Source organism: Galeopterus variegatus, unplaced genomic scaffold (assembly GCF_000696425.1).
Source record: "Galeopterus variegatus unplaced genomic scaffold, G_variegatus-3.0.2 Scaffold155, whole genome shotgun sequence".
NCBI classification, from domain to species: Eukaryota; Metazoa; Chordata; class Mammalia; order Dermoptera; family Cynocephalidae; genus Galeopterus; species Galeopterus variegatus.
In genome coordinates, this window is record NW_007726266.1 from 390177 (window position 1) to 414815 (window position 24639).

The 24639-nt window shown below is 46.2% G+C and overlaps 1 protein-coding gene and 1 long non-coding RNA gene across 2 annotated transcripts in view; both read left to right on the forward strand.

Annotated features, from left to right (window-relative positions):
* Positions 1–7603, forward strand: part of LOC103608539 — an 8458-nt gene extending 855 nt beyond the window's left edge. The window contains exon 2 of the long non-coding RNA XR_552073.1: positions 7079–7603. This is a non-coding gene — a long non-coding RNA (uncharacterized LOC103608539). The remainder of the gene's footprint in view (positions 1–7078) is intronic.
* A 12384-nt stretch (positions 7604–19987) lies between these two features.
* LOC103608546 (chromosome unknown open reading frame, human C17orf97) lies at positions 19988–22988 on the forward strand. The gene is made up of 2 exons (XM_008592970.1): positions 19988–20200; positions 22398–22988. Exons 1-2 carry the CDS (start codon positions 19999–20001, stop codon positions 22946–22948), a joined length of 753 nt encoding a protein of 250 aa, XP_008591192.1. The 5' UTR covers positions 19988–19998; the 3' UTR covers positions 22949–22988.
* The last annotated feature ends 1651 nt before the right edge of the window (positions 22989–24639 follow it).

Consider the following 24639-nt stretch of genomic DNA (forward strand, 5'->3'; position numbering starts at 1 on the left):
TCTGGTCCTTTCCCTGAGTTGGTACCGGGCGCCCGCCCCGCCCCGCCCCTCTCCGACCTGGGACCTGTGGCTGCGGCTGGAGAACCTGCGCCTGAGGTCACCTGGTAGGCGAGGGCCCCTCTGGATGGGTATCGTCGCCAAGGAACGGGCCTCGACGGTCCCTTCTTGTTATTAACTAACAAACAGCACTGTCTTTTCCCCGAGCAGCTTCAAGCCCCTAAACCCAAATCTAAGACCTGTATTTATAGAAATGGCCCATTCTAACTTTTGCCAGGAGGCAATAGAAGGGCAGGGATGGGTCCTGGGCCTGGAACAGCGCTTGGCACTAGCTGGAGCTCAGCGTGTTTGTTAAACGAATGAGTGCTCCACTAATGGAGACACGAACTGAGGCAACTTGCTACAGTCCCTGAAGGAAGCAGCCATAAAAAGCTGGAGCTTTCTTCAGCCTGGTGTCTTGGTTCCACCATTTCAAACATAATCTATGTTTTCCATTTCCACGCACCATGAGCCTCGGGGACTGGCTTAGTGTCCAGGTGGGGTGGGAGTGAGGGCCAGAATGGAAAGGCAGCGCTAGGTCCTGTTACCCTCCCGTCTCTATGGGGGAAACGATTAAACCAGACATTTTTAATGAAATAATTTCCTGAGATGTCCCTGAAAACCAGTAGTCAGATGATAACCAGATCTAGGAGCCTTGGTTTCCAGATTCACGCAGCAGCCCCCGAGGTTACCAGGATCACACCTTCATTTGGGTTCTAGGTCCATGAGAGATGTCATCCTGGGCAGGTGAGCAAATCTCTGGAAGCTAACACTGTCCGGTGAACTTTCTGCAGCTACAGGAATGTTGTATAGCTGTGCTGGCCACTAGCCACATGGCGTTGAACTTTTTACTTCATTGGATTTTACTTAATTTAAATTTAAATTGCCAGTGTGGGTAGTGGCTGTGTATTAGACAGTGCAGCCCAAGCCTCACTTCCTTTATGTGCAAAATGGAGATGATAATAGTCCTGTTGTGAGGCTTGAATGAGGCCGTGTAGGGGAAGCCCCTGGCCCAAGGCCTGGCTCATTGTAAGAGCTCAGTCGTAGGAGTTATTAACATCATCATCACCACCACCTTCATTTTGCTCACCCAGCCCAGTGACAGAGCCACTCTTCACACTGCTGACAACCTGAAAATGATTTATACACTGCCCTGAAGTTGCCTGCCTGAAGCACCTCCTCCTGGCGGTACCTGTACCCCTTTGGAGGCCACGCAAAGCTAATCCCCTCTAACCTTTCCTTCACTGTTAAAGCTTTCAATCAACACTTGTTGCACCTCTGTTGTGTGCCAGGCTTGGGCTAGACTGAGGATTCTAGTGTTTCACTTAACCTTTGTTTTCCCAGGCCTTAGCACAAGGGGTCCTAATGACAGTAACAAAACTGCCTTTATCTGGCTGTGCCCTAGGGGATCTGCCAAGTGAAAGCGGACACAGCCTCCCACCTAGCTCAAGAAGCTGCTTCCTCTCCTGCTCCAGTACAAGATGGCCTCACCCTTTCCCTGGAGACTCCTGCAGGCTCACTGCAGAGGGGCCCACACTTCCACACGTGTGCCTGCGTGTGCACCCGCATGCACACCACCTTAGACCAGCCACCAAACTGCATGGACTTTCACTCCGAAGTCATGGAGAGAGGCTAGTAATGAGGACATTTTATTTTCACTAACTCCTCCTCCCATAGCTTGGGAAAGAGCCTCACTCCCCATCTACTCAGCAAAATCCAGAATGGCCTTCTCTTCTCTCTTTTGCTGTGTTGGGGCTCAGAGGCGGTTTCCCCATGGTGCTTTGACATGCTGGAATAAAGCAGCAGCCTTCTCTGCCCCCACCCCCCTCTGTCTCTCAATCCTCTGTCACTCTCCAAATCACAGGATGAAACTATTCCTTTATCTGCCTGAAGTCCAGACCCCCCAAAGACGGTGACAATTACCTCTGGTCCTTTCCCTGAGTTTTCATTAACTTTACTCATATCACAATAAGTGAACACACCTGGACAGACTTTTGTCACAGGCCATTATCTTCTGTTTTGGTCTCTCTCTCTCTATATATATATGGTCTCTCTCTCTCTATATATATATGGTCTCTCTCTCTCTCTCTCTCTCTCTCTCTCTCTCTCTCTATATATATATATATATTTAGTGGCTGGCCAGTAGGGGGATCCGAACCCTTGACCTTGGTGTTATAACAGGGCACTCTAACCAACTGAACAACCAGCCAGCCCTCATTCGGTATTTTGAAAAGAATCACTTACCAGTCATTGTCTGCTATGTGGGCCAAATACACAATGTCTTTTTATAACTGGAAAAAACAGAAGCATAAAGAAATGATCTGTGTACAATGGAATGCATGCTACCGTGTACTGATCACACAGTACATAGGTACCGTATGAGGTAGGACTCTTTTTATCTCCATTTTACTGCTAGGAAATTTGACACATAATGACCTTAAGTAATTTGCCCAAGGTCATACAGCCAGATAGTGACAGAGCCAGGGTTTAAGCCTGGGCAGTCGGACTACAGAGCCCATTCTCTGAACCACTATGTATCCTACCACCATGAGCTGTATAAGATACAGAAGAAACACAGAGCAGTGAACTACAATGTGGGCGGACTCAGACGGGCTTCTCAGAGGAAATCCTTGTGCAGGGACTTGAAAAACGAGTAGGATTTTGCCAGGTGGGCCAGATGGGGAAGGACACTGCAGGTAGAAGGAACAGATGGCGCAAAGGCACAAAGAAGGCAAGGAAGGGAATGTTGAAAAGTTGGTTTGTGGCAGATGGAGAGGCAGAGCAGAAAACAAGGCCAGAGTGGCAGGTTGGGACTAGAGTGAGGAGGGCCTCTACACCCTGCCAAGGGTGTGGATTTTAGCAAGCCAATTGTTTCCAGTCTCTGATCCTTAAATTCTGAGGCTCCATCGAAAAGTAAAGAGAATCAGCAATCTGTGTGTGTGTGTGTGTGTGTGTGTGTGTGTAAGATTCTTTTCTATTGAATCTATGAGACAAGAGTAAATAGATATTGGCTTACACAGATTACTCCCACAGGTGGGATCTCTTGCTAACTGAAAACTTTATGAATATAATGCATCCTCACTATAGAGTTTTGTCTATTTCCAAGTGCCACTGATTTCTGTCGTAATCTGTGCCGTAGATATTCACATCCTTAGGTTATAGGTGTGCTCCTTTACGTGGCCAAAGACACGCAGGTAGAAATTCATGATTAAAGCTCAAACTCTCTTCTCTTTGCTTCAAGGCAGTTGATATCCTTTTGGTCCAATAATCCTCAGCTCCTTCTGTATGTTTCCTATGACACATCACACATATACAATGGGAGAGTGAAAGAGGAAAATCAGCAAGATTTTTTCATATTTCAAAAAGTCAGATGGAAACTGCATTTATATACTTCCAGCCACAGTGACTCACACCTTGAGTGTCTTTCTTTGGGGATGGAAAGATTTCATCTCAGGGGAATGATGTCGGGTATCCTGTGCTGACAAGAAGCCCACCTGTAATTGCCCATTGATTCGTTGAACAACATTTCTTGACCATCTTCTATGGACCAGTCACTGTGCCAGGCCCTGGGGATACCCAGAAGAAAGGACAGGCCCTCTCCCTGAGAAGTCTGGCTTAGTAGATGGCTGATAAAAAGCAAGCAGACAAGCCTTTACAAACAATATAAAAAATGCTATAGAGCTGGCTGGTTAGCTCAGCTTGCTAGAGTGTGGTGCTGATAACACCTAAGTCCAGGGTGCCATCCCTGTACCAGCCAGCCCCTGCTCCCCCCAGAATTGCTATAGAGGAGGTGCATTCCCACTACCACCCAGGCAACTCCTGTTCACATAGCACAGTGATGCTGCAGGCAGTGTGGATGGGAGTCACCCACTCAGGGGTTTTCTTGCAAAAAGAGCATCCCAGGGACACTTTCTGCTCTCTACTCTGTGGGACCAAACCAAGTTAGAGTAAGAATGATGTAAAGAGGATTCAGGAGGTCCTTTAATCCCCAAACACATCTGGGGCTCCAATTTCCCTTTTCAGAAGATTAGAGGTGGGGAGTAGGCAGTGTGGACAAGTTGATATAATGGTCCAGAGCCACATTGGCCACATCATCAGGTGAAAGGCCCAGAAACCTTCACTCTTGGCTTCCGGAAATGTGTTTCTTCAGGTTGGTTTGCAGCAGTGGAGAGACAGGCAGCCCAGGACATTTTGGCAGATACCTTAGCTCCCTATCGAGCAGGTGTGGATGAGATGGAAGGGGACTGACCCGCACTTTCGTTTCTTTGAAATCCCAGGAGCCCCGGCACAGCTGGAGTTCCCCATTACATTTTTTTCCCCTCCCCAGCTTGCCTTTCTTTTTTTTTAATAGACTATTTTTAGAACAGTTTTAGATTTACAGAAAAATTGAGCAGATAATACAGAGTTCCCATATCCAGCCCCCCTACACACACATACAACACACACATACACAGTTTCCCCTATTATTAAATTAGTATGGTACACTCGTTACGATGAGTCAATCAGTACGGGTACACTATCATTAACTAGAGTACATAGTTTATTCAGATTTCCTTAGTTTGTGCCTAATGCTGTTTTCTGTTCCAGGATCCCATCTGAGATATCACATCACATTTGGTCATCACGTCTCCTTAGGCTCCTCTTGCTGTGACAGCTTCTCAGACTTTCCTTGTTTTTGATGACATTGACAGTTTGGAGGAGTCCTTTTCAGGCATATTATAGGATGCCCCACTACTGGAATTTGTCTGATGTTTTTCTCATGATTACACTGGGGTGGTGGGTTTTGCAAGGAAGACCACAGAGGTAAAGAGCCATTTCCATCACATCATGTCAAGAGCACATACTGTCAACATGACTTATCACTGTTTTGTTTGGGTTTTGGGTTTTGCTGCTGGCCTGTACGGGGATCTGAACCCTTGATGATTTATCACTATTGATATTGACCTTGATCACCTGGATGAGGTAGTGTTTGCAGGTTTCTTCACTCCAAGGTTTTTCTTTTTTCCCTCCTTTCCACGCCATACCCTTTGGAAGGAAGTCACTACACATAACCTGCACTTATGAGGTGGAGACTTACGTTCCCCCCTCTTTTAGAATGGAGTATCTACATAATTTATTTGGAATTCTTCTGTATGGGAGATTTGTCCCTTCTCCCCCATTTATTAATTTATTCAATCACTTATTCATATCAGTTTGGACTTACAGATATTTATTTTATATTTTGGGTTGCAATCCAATACTAGTTTATTTTTTTGCTGAAATTGTTGCAGCTTTGACTCCTTCAGTTGGCTCATCTGCCCCTTTGACATATCTCTATCAATGTGGGGTTTTGGTTTTTGGTTTTTGAGGTGGTAAGTGGTTACTTCCTTACTTTCTGGCACTACAATGTACTTGAGACTCATTTTGTATATTTCCCTGTCCCTTCCCTAGAATCAGCCATTTCTCCAAGGAACTCTGGTTCCTTTTACTGGAGGAAGGTATTGGAAACCAAGATCCGGGAGCCAGGTGTGCTCTTTGCCCCTGGAGCCATTGCTTTTTGTCATTAACAAACAACAGCAGGCCAAGGAAAGTTAAGCCTCCCTACCCATCAAATGTTCTCATCTGCTTACTCCCTGAGGGCTTGGGACCCTGGCGTCATAGACCGCCTCTGGACTTCAGGCCCTGGAGAAGAGGTGGACAGTGAGGAGGTGATCTCAGTTCCCCAACACAGTGGGGAAGCCTCAGAGTGACCCGTAGGCCACAGTGAAGGTCTGAGTGCCACAGAGATGGCTGGTTAATGAACACCCAGCCAGGGAAGGCTGCAAGGATGCAACTTAAGAGATAAGTGAGCCCATGAGAAATAAATAGCAGCATGAGGCAGGGCCCAGCATGATGCCAGAGGGGCAAGAGATCTTACTGTGGATGCTTGGCTGAAGCCTTCTGGTTGTGCATGTGTCTATTTGAGAGACTCTGTTTATGCTTTAAACCAGTTTCTCAAATGTGGCCTTCGGGCTACTTGTGCCAGAAGCACCTGAGGGCTTGTGATACGCAGATGCACAGGGCCTGGCCCTGAATCTGGAGGTGGTGCCTGGGATCTGCATTTTCATTAGCTCTCCCAAGGATTCTGGTGCACACCAAGGTTAACCTTTTCAGAAAAGACTAGCTGGAAATCCATAGTCAGGATACCACTGGGCAGAGAACCTATGTCTGTTCTCTCCCTATAGGTGCCAAAAGGATCATTCTTTTTTGACCATGTGTAGAACATTGGAACAAACATATTGCTCATGCCTGAGCCTCTAACAACTTCAGCAGGGACAACCTCATTGACTTCTACTTTCCTTGTGACAAAATTTCTCTCCTTGGCCAAGCTTTAGTCAGGCTCCTCCAAGCCCTCTTCTTGACTAGGCCTCCGCTTCAGCCTATGAGAACTGCAAATTTCACACAAACGTTTTCATCCACCATCACCACCCACCCCCATACTCAAAGAGACTTGAAATACATTTAACATGGCTTCAAGCAACCCAAGGCCATGTCCCTGGGATGACCCTGCCCCACTGGAGCTCCATCTGAAAATGCTCAAGGCTGCCAGAAGAATTTACTGTTTGCTCCCACCAACATGTGATAATAAGCTATTGGCCTCCCTTTATTTTAAAAACTCACCATTTAAAATCTTTTCTCTGTCCCTTTGAGATGTATATTTATCTCCTAGAACCCAGAAATGTCTGTCCCCAGGACCTGGTAGCCATTCCTTTGAAATGTAATCATCAGTAGAGATGGATCCATCTCTCGGTCTCTGTGGGAGGGTAGGAGCCTAACTTCAGTAAGTGTCACTTAACAGAACAGATGCCTAAGCACATTGACATCAGCCACTTACTCACTTTTTGTAATTTGTCACTTCCCTGACTCTGCTTGAGTCCTGCCCACTCACCCTCTTCCTCCCCTTAAAGGGGCCAAGTCACTGCTTCACCAACTGTGCTTTCCCCTACTGCAGGAGCACTGAATAAAATCTGACTGTACAGCCTGTAATTCATGTCTGGCTTTGTTTTTCTTTAACCCTTTCTAGGAATGCTCCTGGTCAGATGGAGCCTTGGCATTCCCTCTCTGCCTCAGAACCAACAGCCTCTGGCAGTCCATGAGATGACATGAAGGCGACAGTTCAGCTGTTGGCCAACAAGACCTGGATCTAGCTCCACAAAAGGCACCATGCATCACCCACCTAGATCTTCCCTTGCTCAGGCCGGGAGGCCCTGGAGAGGCAGAAGCCTTCCTACAGGGACAGGAGCATAAATCAACAACAAATACAGGAAGAAACTTAGATCTCAGAGTTCCGGAAACAGCCTGGGAGGTTTGGAGTAGGACAATCAATTAACATTCTAAAGGAAACTAAAGTTCAAAGAGGGCCCCAGCTTCGTCTGTGTGTGCAGCACTTAACTGCATATGGTGTGGGGCAAGGGCTGTGCAGACAGAATCGCAGGTGGGTGGGTCCCAGCTTCCTGGGACTTGCAAAATGAGAGAGTCGAGCAGAAATGGCCCAGACAGCAACATGAGTAACAATAAATTACATCGCTGGAGAAGTCAGTATGCACCAGACCTTGTGTAATCACTTTGTTTGCATTAATTCATGAAGCCACCTTAAAAGATAGATATCATTATTGCCCCATTTTACAGGTCAGGGAAGCAAGGCTTGGAACAGCTAAGGTTACTTAACCAAAGTCACAGAGCTAATTAGTGGTTGGTCCAGGGTTCCAACACAAGCAATCTCCAGGGATGGCTCGTAAATAACTCATTTAATCCTCTCGACAACCCTAAGATGTAAGTACTCTTACTATCGTGCCTGTTTAAAAGATGAGAAAACCGAGGCACAGAAAGTTTAAGTAACTTGCCCAAGTCACACATCCAATAAGTGGCAGAACTGGATTCGAATCCAAGCAGTCTGGCTCACAGCTCATACATGGAACCAGGGTACGACACAGCCCCCCAGAGTGGGATGAGTGGGTAGGTGGGTGACTTTCCATGTGAATCCTCACTGCGTCCATCCTAACCAGGCCCATGGTCAGCCCAAGGATTTCTCTAAGCCCCTGGCATTTTCACTGTCAATTTCTTCTTCTGGAGCCCCAGCTCCTGCACGGTCCAGGTCCAGGTCCTGAAAGATGGGTTTTGAAAATGCTAAAAATGGAAGTTGGGGCTTGGGGGGTTGCAGTGAATTGAATTATGTCCCCCCCAAACTCACTGAAGCTTGAATTGTGTCCCCCAAATTTTATGTATTAGAAACTTAGCCCCCACTGTGACTGTTAAGAGGGTGGGAGATCCTATTAGGTAATTGAAAGGTGGAGCCTTAAAGAGGTGATTGGACTGTAGGACCGTGCAGTACCGAATGGATTAAAAATGGTGGTCAGGGGAGTGGTTCTGAGGGCTTTAAAAGAAGAGGAGAGTCTGTCTTTTTTTGCACTCTCTTGCTCTCTCTGCTTCTACCATCTTGCAATGTGAGACTTCTGGGTCACTGTTGCCACCACCAGATGGATTTTGGACTTCCCGGCCTCAGAAACTGTAAACAATAAATTTCATTTTCTTTATAAATCACCCAGTTCTGCAGTATTTTGTTACAAGCAACAGAAACAGACTAAAACAGGGGTAGAGAGTGATCATGAGTCCTTCAGCAAATGACAGATCACCAGGCCCCCCCACCCTGTTTCTATGCCGTATCTGTCTGCTCTGGTGGCCAGTCACACCAGGAAGTCACAGGGTGAGCCAAGCATAAAAATCAGAAAAGTCAAGCCGTGGTCCTGTGGGGACTGGGGGAAGACAGAGGACAAAAGGACCTATATTCATTTGCTGGGGCTGCTGTAATGAAGGGCCACAGACTGGGAGGCTTAAACAACAGAATTTTATTCTCACAATTCTGGAGGTTAGAAGTCTGAGATCAAGGTGTCAGCAGGGACGGTTTCTTTTGAGGCCTCTCTCCCTGGCTTGTAATGACCATCTTCCCCCTGTGTCTTCTCTCTGTGCATGTCCATGTCTAAATCTCCTCTTCTTATGACACCAGTCACATTGGATTTAGGCCCACTCGAATGCCCTGCTCGAATGACAGTCACATTCTAAGGTACTGGGTCCTAGGACTTCAACACATATGAATTTTAGGGGGACACAATTCAGCCCATAAAAGGATCCTAAAGATGTTAAGTAAATGTACAGGCTGGAGTTGTGTGAGGTTTCAGTCATTTATCAGAGAACATTCTAGACAAACTGAAAAGTGTAAAGAATAGTATAAAACATACAATGTAGCCACTGCCCAGCTTGAGAAGTGAAACGTGTCTAATGCAGAGGAAGCCCCTTGGGAAACCTTCCCATTCTTGATCCCCTCCCAGCCTCCAGAGCTAACCTTATGGAGAATTTAGCATTTCTGGGTTCTCTGTATTCCTTTATACTTTTACTACATGCCTGTGCATCCTCAAACGGTATGAATATATAACACTATTTTTTGTCCTTGAAACTTTACATCAATGGTATCATTCAATATGCTTTTTTTTTTTTTTCCTTTTTGTCTTTTTTCGTGATCAGCAATGGATCGCAACCCTCAGTGTCGCGCCCGTACCGGACCGGGACCGGTAACGGGATCGCAACCCTCGGTGTTGCACCCGCACCTTGCTCAGCCAGTGAGCAGCCGGTCTGTATGTGGGATCCGAACCCTCGGCGGGAGCGCCGCCGCACTCCCAAGCGGCGCACTGTAGCAGTGCGCCACTGGGCCGGCCCTCAATATGCTTTTTAAAATTGAGGCAAAATTCACATGAGATACAATTAACCATTCTAAAGTCTACAACTCAGTGGCCTACAGTGCATTCACATGTTGTGCAACCACCATATCTCTCTAGTTTTAAAACTTTTCCATCATCCTGTAAGAAGTGTGATCTTAATTAATTTTATGTGTCATCTTGACTAGGCTAAGGGATGCCCAGGTAGCTGGGAAAACATTATTTCCGGGTGTGGCTGTGAGGGTGCCCAGGGTGGGCATGCATCATCCAATTCATGGAGGGCTCGAACAGAACAGAAAGGAGAAGGGGGCTGAATTCCTTCTCTCCTCTTAAACTGTGACATTCGTCCTCTCCTGCCTTCAGACATGGGAGCTCCTGATTCTCAGGCCTTCAGACTCAGACCGAATTTCACACTGGCTCTCCCGGCTCTGCAGCTTGCAGGTGGCAGATCATAGGACTTCTCAGCCTTCACAGTTGTGTGAGCCATCCCATAATAAATGTCCTCTACTTACTTATAGTAAACATATATATATCGATGTGTAGGAGATATATATCGTATTGGTTCTATTTCTCTGGAGAACCCTGACTAGGAGAAGAATATCCCGTATCCATTAAATAATCCCTCCCCATGTCCCCCTCCCTCCGTCCCCGGGCGACCACTAATCTGCTTTCTGTCCCTTTGGACCTGCCTGTGTGCATTCTTTCACAACTTACTTTTTTGGTTCACACTTGCGAGATTCATCCGTGTGCTCACATTTAATCATAGTTTGTTTTTCATTGCCATATAAAATTCCATCATAGGACTCAACTGCTTTTTAAAAAATTCTTACTTCTGCTGATGAATTTATGGGACTTTAAAAAATCATTCATTTATATTTTAAATTTTTTGTTTTCTTTTACCATTATACAATGCAAGCATTTTAAAAGATCATTTTAAAAATAAGTAGTGTAGGGGCCGGCCCGGTGGCACACTGCGCTAGGTGGCGCTCCCGCCGAGGGTTCAGATCCCACATACAGACCGGTTCCCGCTCACTGGCTGAGCGAGGCGCGGGGGCAACACCGAGGGTTGCGATCCCGTTGCCGGTCCCGGTCCGGTACGGGGGCAACACTGAGGGTTGCGATCCATTGCCGGACACGGAAAAAAAAAAAAAAAAAAAAAAAAAAAAATAAGTAGTGTATGCATGTGGTAACAAAGTCAAGCATCACAAAAGAAGACAGAGTGAAAACTAAATGTCCTTTCCTCTCTTTTCAAAGCAACTGCCATTTTACTCATTTCTTGTACATCCTTTTATCAGTATTCCAGGCATATACATATATGTGTACACAGCATACACTTTTTTACATGTACGAGTTTATTTTCTTAGTATTTATTGAATGCTTATTGTGTGCTGGGCTCTGCTTTAGGTGTTGGGGGGACAGCAGGGAATAAAGTTTCCAGCTTATACTTTAGCAGAGACAGACAGAGGAGACACAAAGAAACAACTGGATTTATATGTCAAGTGGTGGTAAGTGCTATGGAGGAAAATAAGGACAGCGTGGGACGTGGGGAAAGTTTCTCTGAGAAGGTGACATGTGAATGAAGGGAGGACAACTGGGACAAGAACGTCCCAGCAGGGAGGGGGCAGCAAGTGCCAGGACCTGAGCTGAGAGGTGCTTTGCATGTTGGAGGAAGAGTGGGGAGATCAGCTGGGCTGGGGAGCAGTGACAAGGGGGTGGCAGGTGCCAGCAACCCGCACTTTGCTCCTTTTCCCTGAACACTCTCTTGGCCCTTGTCCCGTATCAGCCTAAATCAAGCTGCCTCATCCATTTTTAGAAGCTGCCAGGTAGTCTACCATATGGATTTAGTGCAATTTATTTAACTGGGTGTAGGGTTTTTCTTTTTTTCTTTAAGGTGCCATGAGGTATGAAGTGGAAACCAGGAAGCATTTGGAGTAAGTTATAAAAGGAGGGAAAGTAAAGAGCAGTCCTGCTCTTAACAGTTGCGCAGCCCAGGGCAAGAGCAGACAGAGAGGCCCACGCACCAAATGTCTAAATATTAAGAGTTATAAATTAAACTGACAAACTGTTAAGTAAAATATGTACTATTCTCCTACCTTGACAAATAAACCTTCATAACAACCCGGAAGGCCAGATTTAAATGTAGAACCTCAGACTGCAGCCAGCCCACAGCTGCCCCTTTCTCTTCCCACTCCATTGCAGAAGGTCCCTTGAGTGCACAGGTCTGGAGCCCTCAGCCTGTCTGTCCAGTTTCCATCCATGCTACCCTTGGGCCTAAGGGTACTCCGAAAGATAGATTCAGGAAAGAGGCCCACAGGGTTTCTATAAGCATTTGGGCAAGAAATTCCAAGGTGCCAGGTACTCAGATTGTGGACTAGAAGGAGGGACAGAGGGATAGTCTCTGTGTGGGCAGGATCCCTTGATTCCACAGAATTTCTATCCCTTAGGGAGAGATATGGCTGGAGTAGAGTTGGAGCAGGATCCTGTGAAGCACACGACACAGAGCAGAAACTCTTCTTTAATGGTGCTACTAAAGAGTGGACACTGCCCTGTCTGCCTTGGGGAAGACACTGATGCATGGGCAGGACAGAGCAAAGAGCTAGAATTAGCAGCCCAGTCAGCTGGAGGGACCCAGGCTGAGCAGGCGGCAGGAAGGCACAAAGCTGCAAGCTCTACCCAAGGCATGCCACGTCAGCATGGCCAAAGAGGAAAACCTGATCCTTGTAGGGAAAGAAACCTCAGCTCTTACTTGCTCATAATAACATCCACTGAGACCACAAGGAGAAAGCAGAAATAAGGAAGCTGATACAAATAATGAAAATACCATCATCTCTCCTCCTGGTCAGTGAACATCATAGTAAAGCCTATTGACCTCCTGAAAGGAACGTAGAACTGGGAATGTGGATTCCAGGCCCAATTTGGGGGCTTAATTAGCATTGAGAAGTTGAGTAAGCCACTTACATCTCTGTGAATCAGTTTCCTCATCTGTCGAATAGAGATATATTTGCACAGTCTCTCTCAGAGTCCTGAGACTGGGTTCCACTTTCCCACTTTGTTCATTCATTCACTCACAGGACAACAGCTCTGTGCCAGGAGCCCGGCTGGGCTGTGAGGACAGAGATAAACACGTCATACCCTCTGACCTCAAGGAACTTGGTCTTATTTATGCCTTGGACAGACAAAAGCTGCTCTCCAAGAGTTGCCCACTTCCTGTTGTGCTTCCTCAGGGTCAGAAGTACTTTCCAGATGAATAAATAGTAGTAAAGATAAAATGTTGTTCTTTTAAAGTAAGGGGGGAGGGCTGGATGGTTAGCTCAGTTGGTTAGTGTGGAGTTATAACACGAAGGTCATGGGTTTGGATCCCTGTACCAGCCAGCCACAAAAAAAAAAAAGAAAGAAAGAAAAAGAAAAAAGCATTTTATTTCTGTGCCAAATTATAGTTTTCAAAGAGGTCAAATCATACTCTGATGTAAAATTTTTTATTCAACCCCTTAATTGATGAAGAAACCAATAAGATGTTAAAACCAGTTCAAAGAAGAATTTGAAGAACAGAAATATACACATTTCAGAAATGATGAAATGAAGTTGCTAATAAATGTAAAGTTGGTTAATATCCTTGATACCCTATAGGACAATAAAACATAATGTTTGGGGGTCACTTTTCTTACAGGCCAGAAATCAATTGTACCTTTACCAGACAAAATTCATTTGCATTGCTGTGGGTAAGAAACATTTGCATTACTCTAAATTTTTTACAGCTTTATTTCTATACCTATGGAGTTGTAAAATAGACTAGTTATTAGAAAGATAATCAGAGTTGCATCTCTACAGCATCAGATAATTCCCCAGAGCCACAGGACAACACCTGCCATTCCATGGAAGGGACACCCAGTATTCTCTTTGACTGCTTCCAGGTGGTGGATAATTACTCCTGACACTGGCAGAATTGAAAATATTACCCTTGATTGTATCTATAACCTTCTGAGGTGGTATGGCCCTCTCACAAAATGTGCATTTTTGTTCACCGTTGAGGGAAAACCATTCCTTCTGACCCACACTTTATTTGGTCATTGAAAGGTTCTCAGCTCTGGGTCTGGTTAATAGACTATCATCTTCCTCTTTGACCAGCCATCTGTCCTCAACATTCAGCTCAGGTGATGCCTGATCACGGACTCTTCCAGGATGTTAAAAAAAAATTCCTCTTCCTCTGAGGCTGGACCAGCTCTATGGTAGCACAAAGAGGAGACCAGAATAAAACCTAGGGATTCAAACACATGGTTTCTAAAGATAAATATTTTTTGAGGTTGACCTGGAATGGTGGTGCTATAGCCAGCCTGGCCCAGAGCTATCATTCCAGAGACTTCCTCTAAAAAATTAAAAGTCTGTCAGAGGAGTAAATCATGATGTCATTAAGACAGACCATCACTTCCCTCTCCCATCCCCATTAAAGTGGTCATGGAGGATACCATTTATCAGGGTTCTAGAAAATTTCCAGAGCATTTATTAGCCAAAAAGAATCACAAAGTTAGAGAAGGCTTTCTTGAAAAACTGTGATCTAAAGAATGTGTAGGAATTAACTAGGAGAAGAGAGGATAACCCATGCAAACAGGCTCTGGAGTAGGAGGAAGCCCAGAGCCCAGAGTGGAGGAGGGTTTGCAGGCCAGACCCCGGAGTTTTGCAATTCTCTGGTGGAAACCTTCAGGAAGCCATTGAAGTGGCTGAAGCAGTGAGGGGAGGGGATCATGTGAAAAGGTTTCCATTTCAAAAAGGTCACCTCATCTGCAGCCCAGAGACTGGTTCAGAGCGAGCTGTGGAGATGTGGGGACAACCGCTAGGTTACCGTGGCAGCACAGGTGAGAGATAATGGTAGTGGATTTGGAGAAAATGGTAGTCTCTATGGGTATGAAGAAAATGGTAGTCTCTATGGATGTGGAGAAAATAGAATGAACATATGAAATGTCTAATTGGCAAAACATGCAGAAACTGACAAAGAATTGGATGAGGGTGGGGGTGAGAAGGAGGCATGATGGATGATTCAGGCTTCTGGCCTGGACAACTGGACGGGTGGTGTTGGTGTTCACCATGCTAGAGAACAGGAAAGAGGACCAAATTTAAGGAAGATGACGGATTTGGTTTGTGAGTGTTGAGTTTTAGGTGCTCTATCTGATAGGATCCCTACAGCTGCAAGTAACAGCAAAGCCAACTTGAAATGGCTTAACAAGAAGAAAAATGTATTTATTCTCACATAAAAAGCACTCTCAAAGCAGCGTCAGGGTTTTAATTCAGTTACTCAGGAATGTCATCAAAGATCCAAGGTTATTTCTTTCATTTTTCTTTTCCTTAATAAACAGTCATGAACCCACCAGCCAAACTGAGAAGCAGAACATAACCAACCACCTCATCGTCCAACGTGCTTCTCTCTCCTCCCATCCCCTGTCCCCCCAGAGGCAAACACTGTCCTAAGGTTTGTGCTTATCACTGCATTTTTAAAATGTGATTTTATCATAAATGTACATATGTTAAACAATATTTTGTTTAGTTTTGCTTGTTTTTGTTTGTTTGTTTTCTTAGTGTGGCTGGCCAGTATGGGGATCCGAACCCTGACCTTGATGTTACAACAGTGTGCACTACGCAGCTCAGCTAACCAGCAGGCCTGCTTGTTTTTGAGACCTATAAAAACGGTGTCATACTGTACTGTATTCACTTGAGACTTCCTTTTTTTCATTTAACATTGTGTTTCCAAGATTCATCCACATGTGGGGGAAGTTCAGTTCATTCTTTCACTAATGTGTAATGTTCCACGTATGACCACATCACTGGGTTGTTTCCAGCCTTTTGCTATTATGAACATTGAGATATGAACTTTGTTGATGGTTCCTGGTGCCCATTTACAAAGTTTTGCTTGAGTCTATCTCGGGGACTGGGGTTCCCAAAGGTTCCGCCACCTTTGGCACATTGGCTTTGTCCTCAGGTGAGCTCCCATCACTGTGGCTGTGCTGCCACGGACCCAGGCAACACATCTACACATGACTGTGTCCAGTAGCAGAAGAAAAAAAGGAGCATGTCTCCTCCTCCATGTCTCTTTACCAGTGAGCAAACCTTTCCCAGGAGCCTCCAGTAGATGTCCTTCAAGCCTCATTGGCCAGGAGTTAGGTAACAGGTTCCTTCTTAAACATACCATTGGCAAAGGGAATGGGATTACCACAATGACTCAGACGAACCAGGATTCTCTCCTGAAGTCATGGAGCAGGAGGTGGGTTCGGCACAGGTGCCAGAACAAGATGAGAGCTCTGCAGGCAGGGGGGAAGGCAGGATCAGAAGTTGGAAGGGCAACTGCAGCAGACGATGTCGGCTCCTCCCCCATTCCCTGCCAGTCCCCTCTACCTGCCAAAGGCCTTCACCTCCAAACACCTGTGACTCTGCCTGAGGCTTTTCTCTGGCTGTGGGAGCTTGCCGGGCCTGCAAAGAGCAAGCCAGAAGTCCTAGGGAGTTAATGCTCCCAGAAGCAACCTCATCTGAGAGGTGGTGGGTAATACCCAGCATCGTCACCTCTCAGTTGGGATCACGCTGGGCATGCTCTGTACCGCCTCACAGAGAAGTAACCAGCAGGATAATGACAACTTTATCATCTCTACTGACTTTCCTGTCTCACTGTCCACTCCCCTACCAGGGTTCCTAGGATCATCATCATCTGACAAACTGTTTGCACTCTATACCTTGTCTTAGAGTTTGCTTTTGGAAAAACCCAAACTGACACAACCAGCGACACAGCAACCAGCAGTGTCTTCTGCCCCAGGTATGTTTAACCAAGATGAAGGCTAAATTGGATGCTGGATATTGGATATGTGGGCTCTAGACTAAAGATAGAAAATTGAAAGTCATCAGCATACAGAAAATGATTGAAGCTCTGTGTACAGATAAGAACGTCTTAAGAAAATGTACAGATAGAGCTTCCAGAACGGAGACCTTAGGCCAAGCTCTGAAGAAGCCCAACATTCAGTGGCTGGGAAGGGAGGATTTACCTGCAAAGGAGGTTGAGTGGCCAGAGAACTGTGAGTGTGGTGTCCCAAAGGCCAAACAAATACAATATTTCAAGAAGGAAGGAGTGATCAGCAGTGCCAAATGCTACGAGGTCAAGTACAACAAGCACAGAGGTTCTCCATTGGACTCAATAACACGGAAGAACACTGTTGACCTTGTGGAGCTGTTTGGCAGAGTAATGGTTCTAGAACTCCAGTTGTGGTGGGTTGAGGAACAACGGATAAATGAGGAGACAGAGACAGCGAATGGACACCAAATAGAATGATGCACAATTAAAATACCTGAAAACATTAAAAACAGCCTCACTTGCAAGAGATTTTTCTGTTTATTCATAAAATGCATCCCTTTGCTGGAGGTGACATCTCTTTCATAGCTCACTGGCTGGCTCAATGAGCAACCTTCACTAAAATTGAAAGAGAAATGGCCAAGCTGTCTCCAGCCAGCTAAGCACTCAGGCAAGGAGGACCAGCTGAGAGGGAAGACAGGTGGGAGGGCAGCCAGCCTTTCCAAGCACCTGTCTGCGAGCACCAGGGTGAATATGGAAGGACATCTGAAAAGCAAACCCCAGACATCTCAACTAGTAACTGGTCATTTGCACAAAGGACTTCTGTCATTTATATTTCACTTTGCTTCTAAGAACAAAAGCAGACAGGCAAGAGGGCAGATACTGAGTATTCACTGTGTGCAGAGCTGTGCTGGACACATTAGGGAGCTTGCCAGTGGAATGGGGACTGAGGACACACATACAAACTAACACAAGGGCCCTTTACAGACCAAAGTGTCCACACGTGCAGGGTGTGGATTAATAATAACTACTGTCACTTACTGAGTACTAAGAGTGCCAAAATTTACAGATTCGATGCAATCCCCATCAAAATCCCAACTAGCTATTTTGAAGAAATAGACAAGAAGACTTGAAAATGTATATTTATATAGAAAAGCAAAGGCTCTCAGTCAGGACAATATTTGAAAAGGATGCAGTTGGAAGACTTACACAATGTGATATCAAGACTTACCATAAAGCTACAATAATCAAGATAGTGTAGTATATATTAGTGGAGGGACAAATAGAACAATGGAACAAAATAAAGTCCAGAAATAGATTCACACATATATAGTTAATGTATTTTCTACAAAAGTGCGAAGTCAAGCCAGTAGGGAAAGAAATGTCTTTTCAATGGAAGTTCCTGGAACAATTGGAAATCTATTTAGGAAAAAATGAATGTTGACTCCTATGTGATAATATTCACAGAATTAATTTGAGATAGGTCATGGGCCTAACTCTAAAGCCCAGAACCTTAAAGCTTCTAGAAGAAAATATAACTCACTATCTTTGTGATATAGGAGTAGGCAAAGATTCCTTGGACAGGATAGAAAAAGAAAAAATAAAATGGCTTCAGCAGAATTTAAAACTTCTGCTTATCAAAAGACAACATTAAGAAAATAAATAGATAAGCTACAGAACTAAAAAAGAATCTTCACAGCCATATATCTGAAAAAGGAGTTATGTAAAGAGCTCTTATAAATCAACAATAAAAATATAAACAACTCGATTACAAAATGGCCAAAAGACTTTAATAGACACTTAAAGTAAGATATACAAATGGCCAATAAGCTATCATTAGTCATCAGGGAAATGGAACTGAAAACCACAGAGAAATACAGCTTCTTACCCACTAGAATGGCTAAAATCAAACACTAGTGTTCCGGTTATCTATTGTTGCGTAACATTTCACTCTAAAACTTAGTAACTTAACTACAAATCATCTTATTACTCCTCAGTTTCATTGGGTCAGGAATTCAGGAAAGGCTTGGCCTGGGGGGTCTCTCCCACTGTTGCAGTCAGGCTACACATGTGGAAAAGTGGGGGCTGAAGCAGCTGGGGCATCTCTGTCTCCTTTTACATGATCTTAGGGTCTATCCATGTGGTCTAGTTTGGGTTTCCTCACAGCATGCCAGCCTCAGTTTCCTCAGACTTCTTACCAGGAGGCTCAGGACTCCTGGAGTAAGTCACCGACTAACAAGGTGGATGGATGCTGCATTAGCTTTAATGACCTAGCCTAAGAAATCACAGTGTCACTTCCGCCACATACAAGAGTACTTCAGAAAGTTTGTGGAAAAACAGAATTAAAAGGTAATATGAACATTTCCGTGAACTTTTTGAAGATCCCTTGTACTACTGGTTATAAACGAGTCAACAAACCCACCCTAACTGAAGGGGAGTGGAATTAGACTCTGTCTCTTGATGACTGAGTGGCAAGATTCTAGAAGAGCATGTGGGATGAGAAATATTTTTGCAGCTGTGTTTGGATAATACAATCTGTGGTGGATAAGAATGGAAAGAAAATCAGGCAATAGATCATACCAGGCCTTGTAAGCCACACCAAAGAGTTTAGTCTTGATATGAATTGTAATGAGGAACCACTGGAGGGATTTTTGTTTTGTTTTGTTTTTAACGCTGGAGGGTTTTAAATAAGACAACAAATTATCCAATTGTTTAAAAAAGTTCATTCTAGCAGTTGTGTGGATAAAGAATTTGTGGGGATATGTGGGGGGGTGAATTCTTTAAGCTGGAAACTGAATTTCTCCTGAAAATAATGTCTTCATGCAATCACCATGAACAAATACTGTAATAAAGAATGGTCTTTGTATTGGTTCTTAAAAAAAAAACAACTATTATTATTTGTGGCGAGGGGTTTGAAAGCAGAGAGACTATGCAGGAGGGGAGTTCCAGACATGGCGGTCAGCCCCAGCCTGGAGGAGGGCACAGGGAGAGAGTGGGGGACAAGGAAAGCCACCCAGATGGAAAACAATGGAGAAGTCAGTTTGTTTTGGACATGTTGGCTTTGAGAGTCCAGAGTACACGCGCGAGACTGGAAATCAGGCGATAAATATTTAGGTGAGAATAACAGCATTTTCAAAGGCACGGGAGTAGAGAAGACGTGTGTCAGCCCAGGGATTTCGTCGCTGGGCCACTCCTGCCCTATGCACCGCCGACTGTACCAAAGTCTCGAACAGACTGAAACACGCATGCGCACACTTCCGCCCACGGGCTCAGTCACTTGTCGCGCATGCGCGATGTGGGGCGGTCGCCATGGAGACGCGTGGCCCGGCCAGACTGTCCAGCCCAGGGCCCCGGGCTCGGCGGCCGCGGGTCTCAGGCTGCAGTAGGCGCGGGTCGCGGCCCCGCGGGCGGATGGACGGCCGTGGTGAGGCCGGGCCGTCGGGGTACGGCGAAGAGGGCGAGGACGACGATGACGAGGAGGGACGGGAGGGCGGCGCTGCGGGCACGCAGAGGGCCAGACTGCCCCCCATCGCGGGCGGCGCCTCAGAGCGGGTCAAACGGAAGGTGAAGAAGAAAAAGAAGAAGAAGACCAAGGGAATGGGCAGGGGAGACGGTAAGAGGGGCAGCTACCGCGGCCGCTTCAGCTCCCGTCCCGTGCCTGAGATTCTTCTCCGAAGACACCCACCCCCGCCCTCCCAGAGGTCCCCTTTTACCTGGAGGCCACTTCAGACCAGAAACAGAAACTCTCCAATCCCAGGCAGAGATCCCCACCCCCCACACATGCTGCTCATCGCAGCAGTGATACCCCAGCCCTACCCATAAAGACCATCCGTGCGCACAGAGACCCCTTAATCGCCACAGAAGTTCCACCAATTTTGCAGTCTCCCAACCCTACACAGAGACCCCAAATCCAGCATTGAGAATTCCCGATATCCAGAGACCCTTAACCCCACAAAGAGACCCCCACAGATAACCACCACTCCCAAGAGCCTTCCAACCCCACACAGAGACTCTTAGCTTTACATAGACACCCCCTCAACTTCCTAATCCCTTAGCCAAAACTCACAATCCTAACCATTCACACCTTCCCCACAGAAATCTGAAGCCCTTCTACAGAGATCCCCCTCACACAACTTTCCCCAACCCCAAAATTCTGAGACACTCACTCACATCCACACAGAAACACAGACTCCTGCTTTCTGCTAGAGATCTTCCTCGCACCCTCATGCATTAACGGGCAGCTGCCTCTGGATACTGTGTAGACACCCACACCTACACAAATGCATATAAAGGATCCTCCCTGCATAGACGCGCCCCACACCCATCCTCCAAGGGACAGCTTTCGACTGCACAAACACCATCACGCCAGTCACTGCTACATCCTCTTATAATCCCTAACCCTCAACAACACCCCCTCATAGCAATATAACACCATCGAATGAAACTAAAGCACAGATACCCCATCATGCACACACAATCACAGTCTACACACACATACATATAGTATGTTACACACTCACATGCATAGACCCCCTGTACACACAATCACATGCACCCAGGTACTCCAGTCTCTCTCACAGACACCTTCACATACATACACATAACAACACCTGCCACAAACCCAGTGTCCCTACATCTCATCAAGCTCTGCTCGTAGAACCCCCAGATTTCTTGACAACGGCACTGAGCCCCCACTTTGAGGAGAGAGAGTGCAATAGTGACATAGAATGCACCTGCTCATGAGTGCTGTGAGTCCGTTGTCACCTGTGTGGTCCACTTCAGTGGCTCTGTCTCTCAGGGAGGTGGCCCTGACTTCCAGAGTGGCTAGTCCCGGGCTCAGGTTTGTGGTCCCTTGCCCTCTGTGCTCAGAGCTAACACTACTGGTAAGTTGGAGGCAGAAGGAGTGGCAGCCTTCCCCTGGTCAACCTTGTGGTTTGGGGAAGGGAGCAGTGAGATTATAATTACATTTTCAGGTGCAATTGTAATAAAAAGGCAACAAAACAAGTCTTGAGTTTAGGTCAAAAAGCTCTATGTGTATGTGCCAAATGAAATTAGGAAGTTTCTGGTGCAGCTTTTGACTGTAGAAATTCCAGTGGGATGTACCTCATACTGTCAGCAGGGGACAGCAAATAGTTTTTGGGGAGTAGGAAGGTAAGAAAACATCAAGAGAGGATTTTTTTTTCTTATTTTCTTTTCCGTTTTTTTCTTGGTGGTGGGGGTTATTTCTCTTTCCCCCAAAATACAAGGATGTGCTGATGAGAGAACCACAACTGGTAGTTTATATGCATGTTATATAATTCTGAAATGCTATTAATGTAAAAACAAAAGTCAGTACAAGCCACACAGCAAAAGTATTTCCTGGCTTGGCATAATATTCGTTCACCAGTCAAATGTAGGAAGCTTTTCTGTTGTTCTCCGTTTCTTCCATCATAAAGTGTCTAGACTAGTGGTAGAGTCATAGGCTCCTAGATCTGGAAAGTACCACGGTGAACATGTGGCGAATGGAAAGAACAGGGCCCTGGGAGCCAGGCCTGCTTTCACATCCTGGCTCTGCCACTTGCAGTGTGACATTGGCAAGTTACTAAAACTCTTGGAGCTTCGGTTTCCTCACCTGGAGAATAGGGCTCATAATATGTGCTCCATAAATGGCTCCTCCTGCTCCAAATTGACTTGACCAAAAGCAGACAGGCAGTGGGTGTGGATGAGACCGGTGGGGTGGTGGCCTGAGCCCTGCGTGATTTCGGCATCAACCCCCAGCAGGCTGAGGTCAGACATGGCCACAAACGCTAACCTACTCATCTGCTCGGCAGATAAACATCAAAGTCGAGGCCTGAAGAGTCAGCCGCTTTCTTCGTCCTTTCATGACGTCTTAAGTCCCAGCCAAGACCACGGCCTGAAGCCAGAGCACAGACAGGACAAAGAGCACAACAAGCACAACGCTTCTTACTCCACGGCTGCAAGTCTCCCCGACTGTGCCCAAATAGAAGAGAACCTTTCCAACCAGATCAACGAAAGTCTACGTTGGGATGGAATCCTGGCCGACCCGGAGGCAGAAAAAGAAAGGATTCGCATATATAAACTGAACCGGAGGAAGCGGTATCGGATTTTGGCCTTCAAGGGCTTCCACCCTGATCCCTGTGACAAGGAGACCCCTGAGAACCTGCCCTGCCTCTCAGACAGAAACAGCAGTGTCAGCAGCGGGCAGCCCACGTGGAGAGCCAGCCACAGCAGCCATTACTTTGAAGGAAACCTTACCCCAAAGCTCCCCGACTCAGATTTAGCTGCTACCCTGCTGGAGTCAAAGTCCACCCGTGACACTGACAAACTTATCATTTCTCCTGACCACAAGTTCATGTGTTAAAAAAGAGTAATAATAAAAGGAAATAAGACCTGTATCTGAAGGAGCAGATGTCGGGCTTGTAGATGAGACCAAGATGTCCCTTCATCCACGTGTCCTGGTGGCCCGGGAAAGCCACAGGTCCTTCAGAACATAAGCAATTTCATGAACAGAGTTCTTTTTGGCATTTCCTTTTTCTTAAATAAGCTGGCATCTTTCTTTGTTATGTCTAGAATCTGCCCCTCAAAAGAGAAGAAAGTGTATAGATTATATAGATTCTAACTCTCAAACTAATTTTGTGGGTAAAATTCCTCACGCAGTACATGCTTCTGTAGGCCCAAGGAAAATGCCCCAAATACCCTGGAGACTTAAAAAAAAAAAAAAATTAAATACAGGATATGCCTTTATGTGGCCTTCATAATAAGTGGGTTCCAGAATTTCATTCTTGGGAGGTTATTATGGGAAGTTCCAAAAGAAATGTTGCTTCAGTTATAAATATGGTCCTCCCATAATCCCCCAAACAGCATTGTAAGCAAAGTTCTGGAGCATTAGAAAATGCCTTATGCTGTACTGCTTACCCTAAATTTATATTCTTCCCTTTCACAAATGTTTATTGAGTGAGAGCTATGTGTTGTTTTAGTTTGTGTCCTCGCAGAAGCAGAACTTTAGACAAGGATTCAAATGCAAATAGCATATTTGGGAGGTGAAGGAGAGGCCAGCAGGGAGGTGATGTTGGGAAGGTAAGACGGTCAACCCGGCGAGCACTATTAAGGCAGCTTTCATGCTGGGCACCTGGAGCTCAGTCCCACAGGAGACACTGGAAAATAATTCAAGACCCACTTCTGAGAACTACCCCACCTGAGGTGAGGGAGCCAGGGTATTTCCACCCCCCAAAGGCATTAGCTGAGGGCTGGTCCTGGGTAAGGGCTGTGAACTTCTTGGCATTGCTAACCTGCCACACCATGTGGCCAGAAGCCTCCATCGATTGTGGGGGAGAATCAGCCCCACGCACAGAGATGCAGACTGACAGGTCCAGAGGAGAGGGGTGGTCTCGGGGGTTCCCCGACTACCTGTGTGCGACACAGTGCAGGGCCCGAGAGGGACAGAGTGGAGGTCTCAGATGAGGCCCCTGCCTTCCAAGGGGTTCAAATGTTTTGAGGCAGGCAAAACATACAGTCTACACGGGAGAAGTTAAAAAGCCAGTGCAAACATCACAGAATGCTTATTTAAAAGTTAAAGTGGTTGTCCTCGTCCCTGCTGGCCCTCAGCTGACAGAGCAGCCCTCTTCTTGCCCTTCATTCAAAGACCAATTACAAAGTTTCCACATTTTTGCCATCGTGTCCTGGCAAAATATACCAAAGGGGCTTTTGGAAGAGTCCTCTCCTGCCCTGAAGAAAGGATAGCAGCGGTCCTGGCAGAGACCCTGAAGCAGAGGAAATGGCCTCCCTGTGCTGAGGCCAGGCCTGTCCTCCCTGCTGTCCATGGAGAGGAGGGGACAGGAAGTGCGCTCATGCTCAGCCACAGGACCTCGTTGGTGCCCCAGGGTATCAAGGTAAAGACAGAGCAGAGGGAAGAGTCACTGGGCTGCCATCTCATGTGCCCTCTGGATCAGCCACAGCGGCTGGGGGGTGGAGGGGCCGGGGCACACCAGACTCAGTGTGTCTTGTTCACTTAGCATCGTCTTCCGTAGGTGGTGAGGGGTGGGAGAGGTGGCT

Excerpts from the sequence above, each read along its gene's own strand:
- LOC103608546 (XM_008592970.1), top strand. The coding sequence starts at position 19,999 with ATGGACGGCCGTGGTGAGGCCGGGCCGTCGGGGTACGGCGAAGAGGGC. Across the intron at positions 20,201-22,397 it reads GGGAATGGGCAGGGGAGACG|ATAAACATCAAAGTCGAGGC; the intron begins GTAAGAGGGGCA and ends TCTGCTCGGCAG.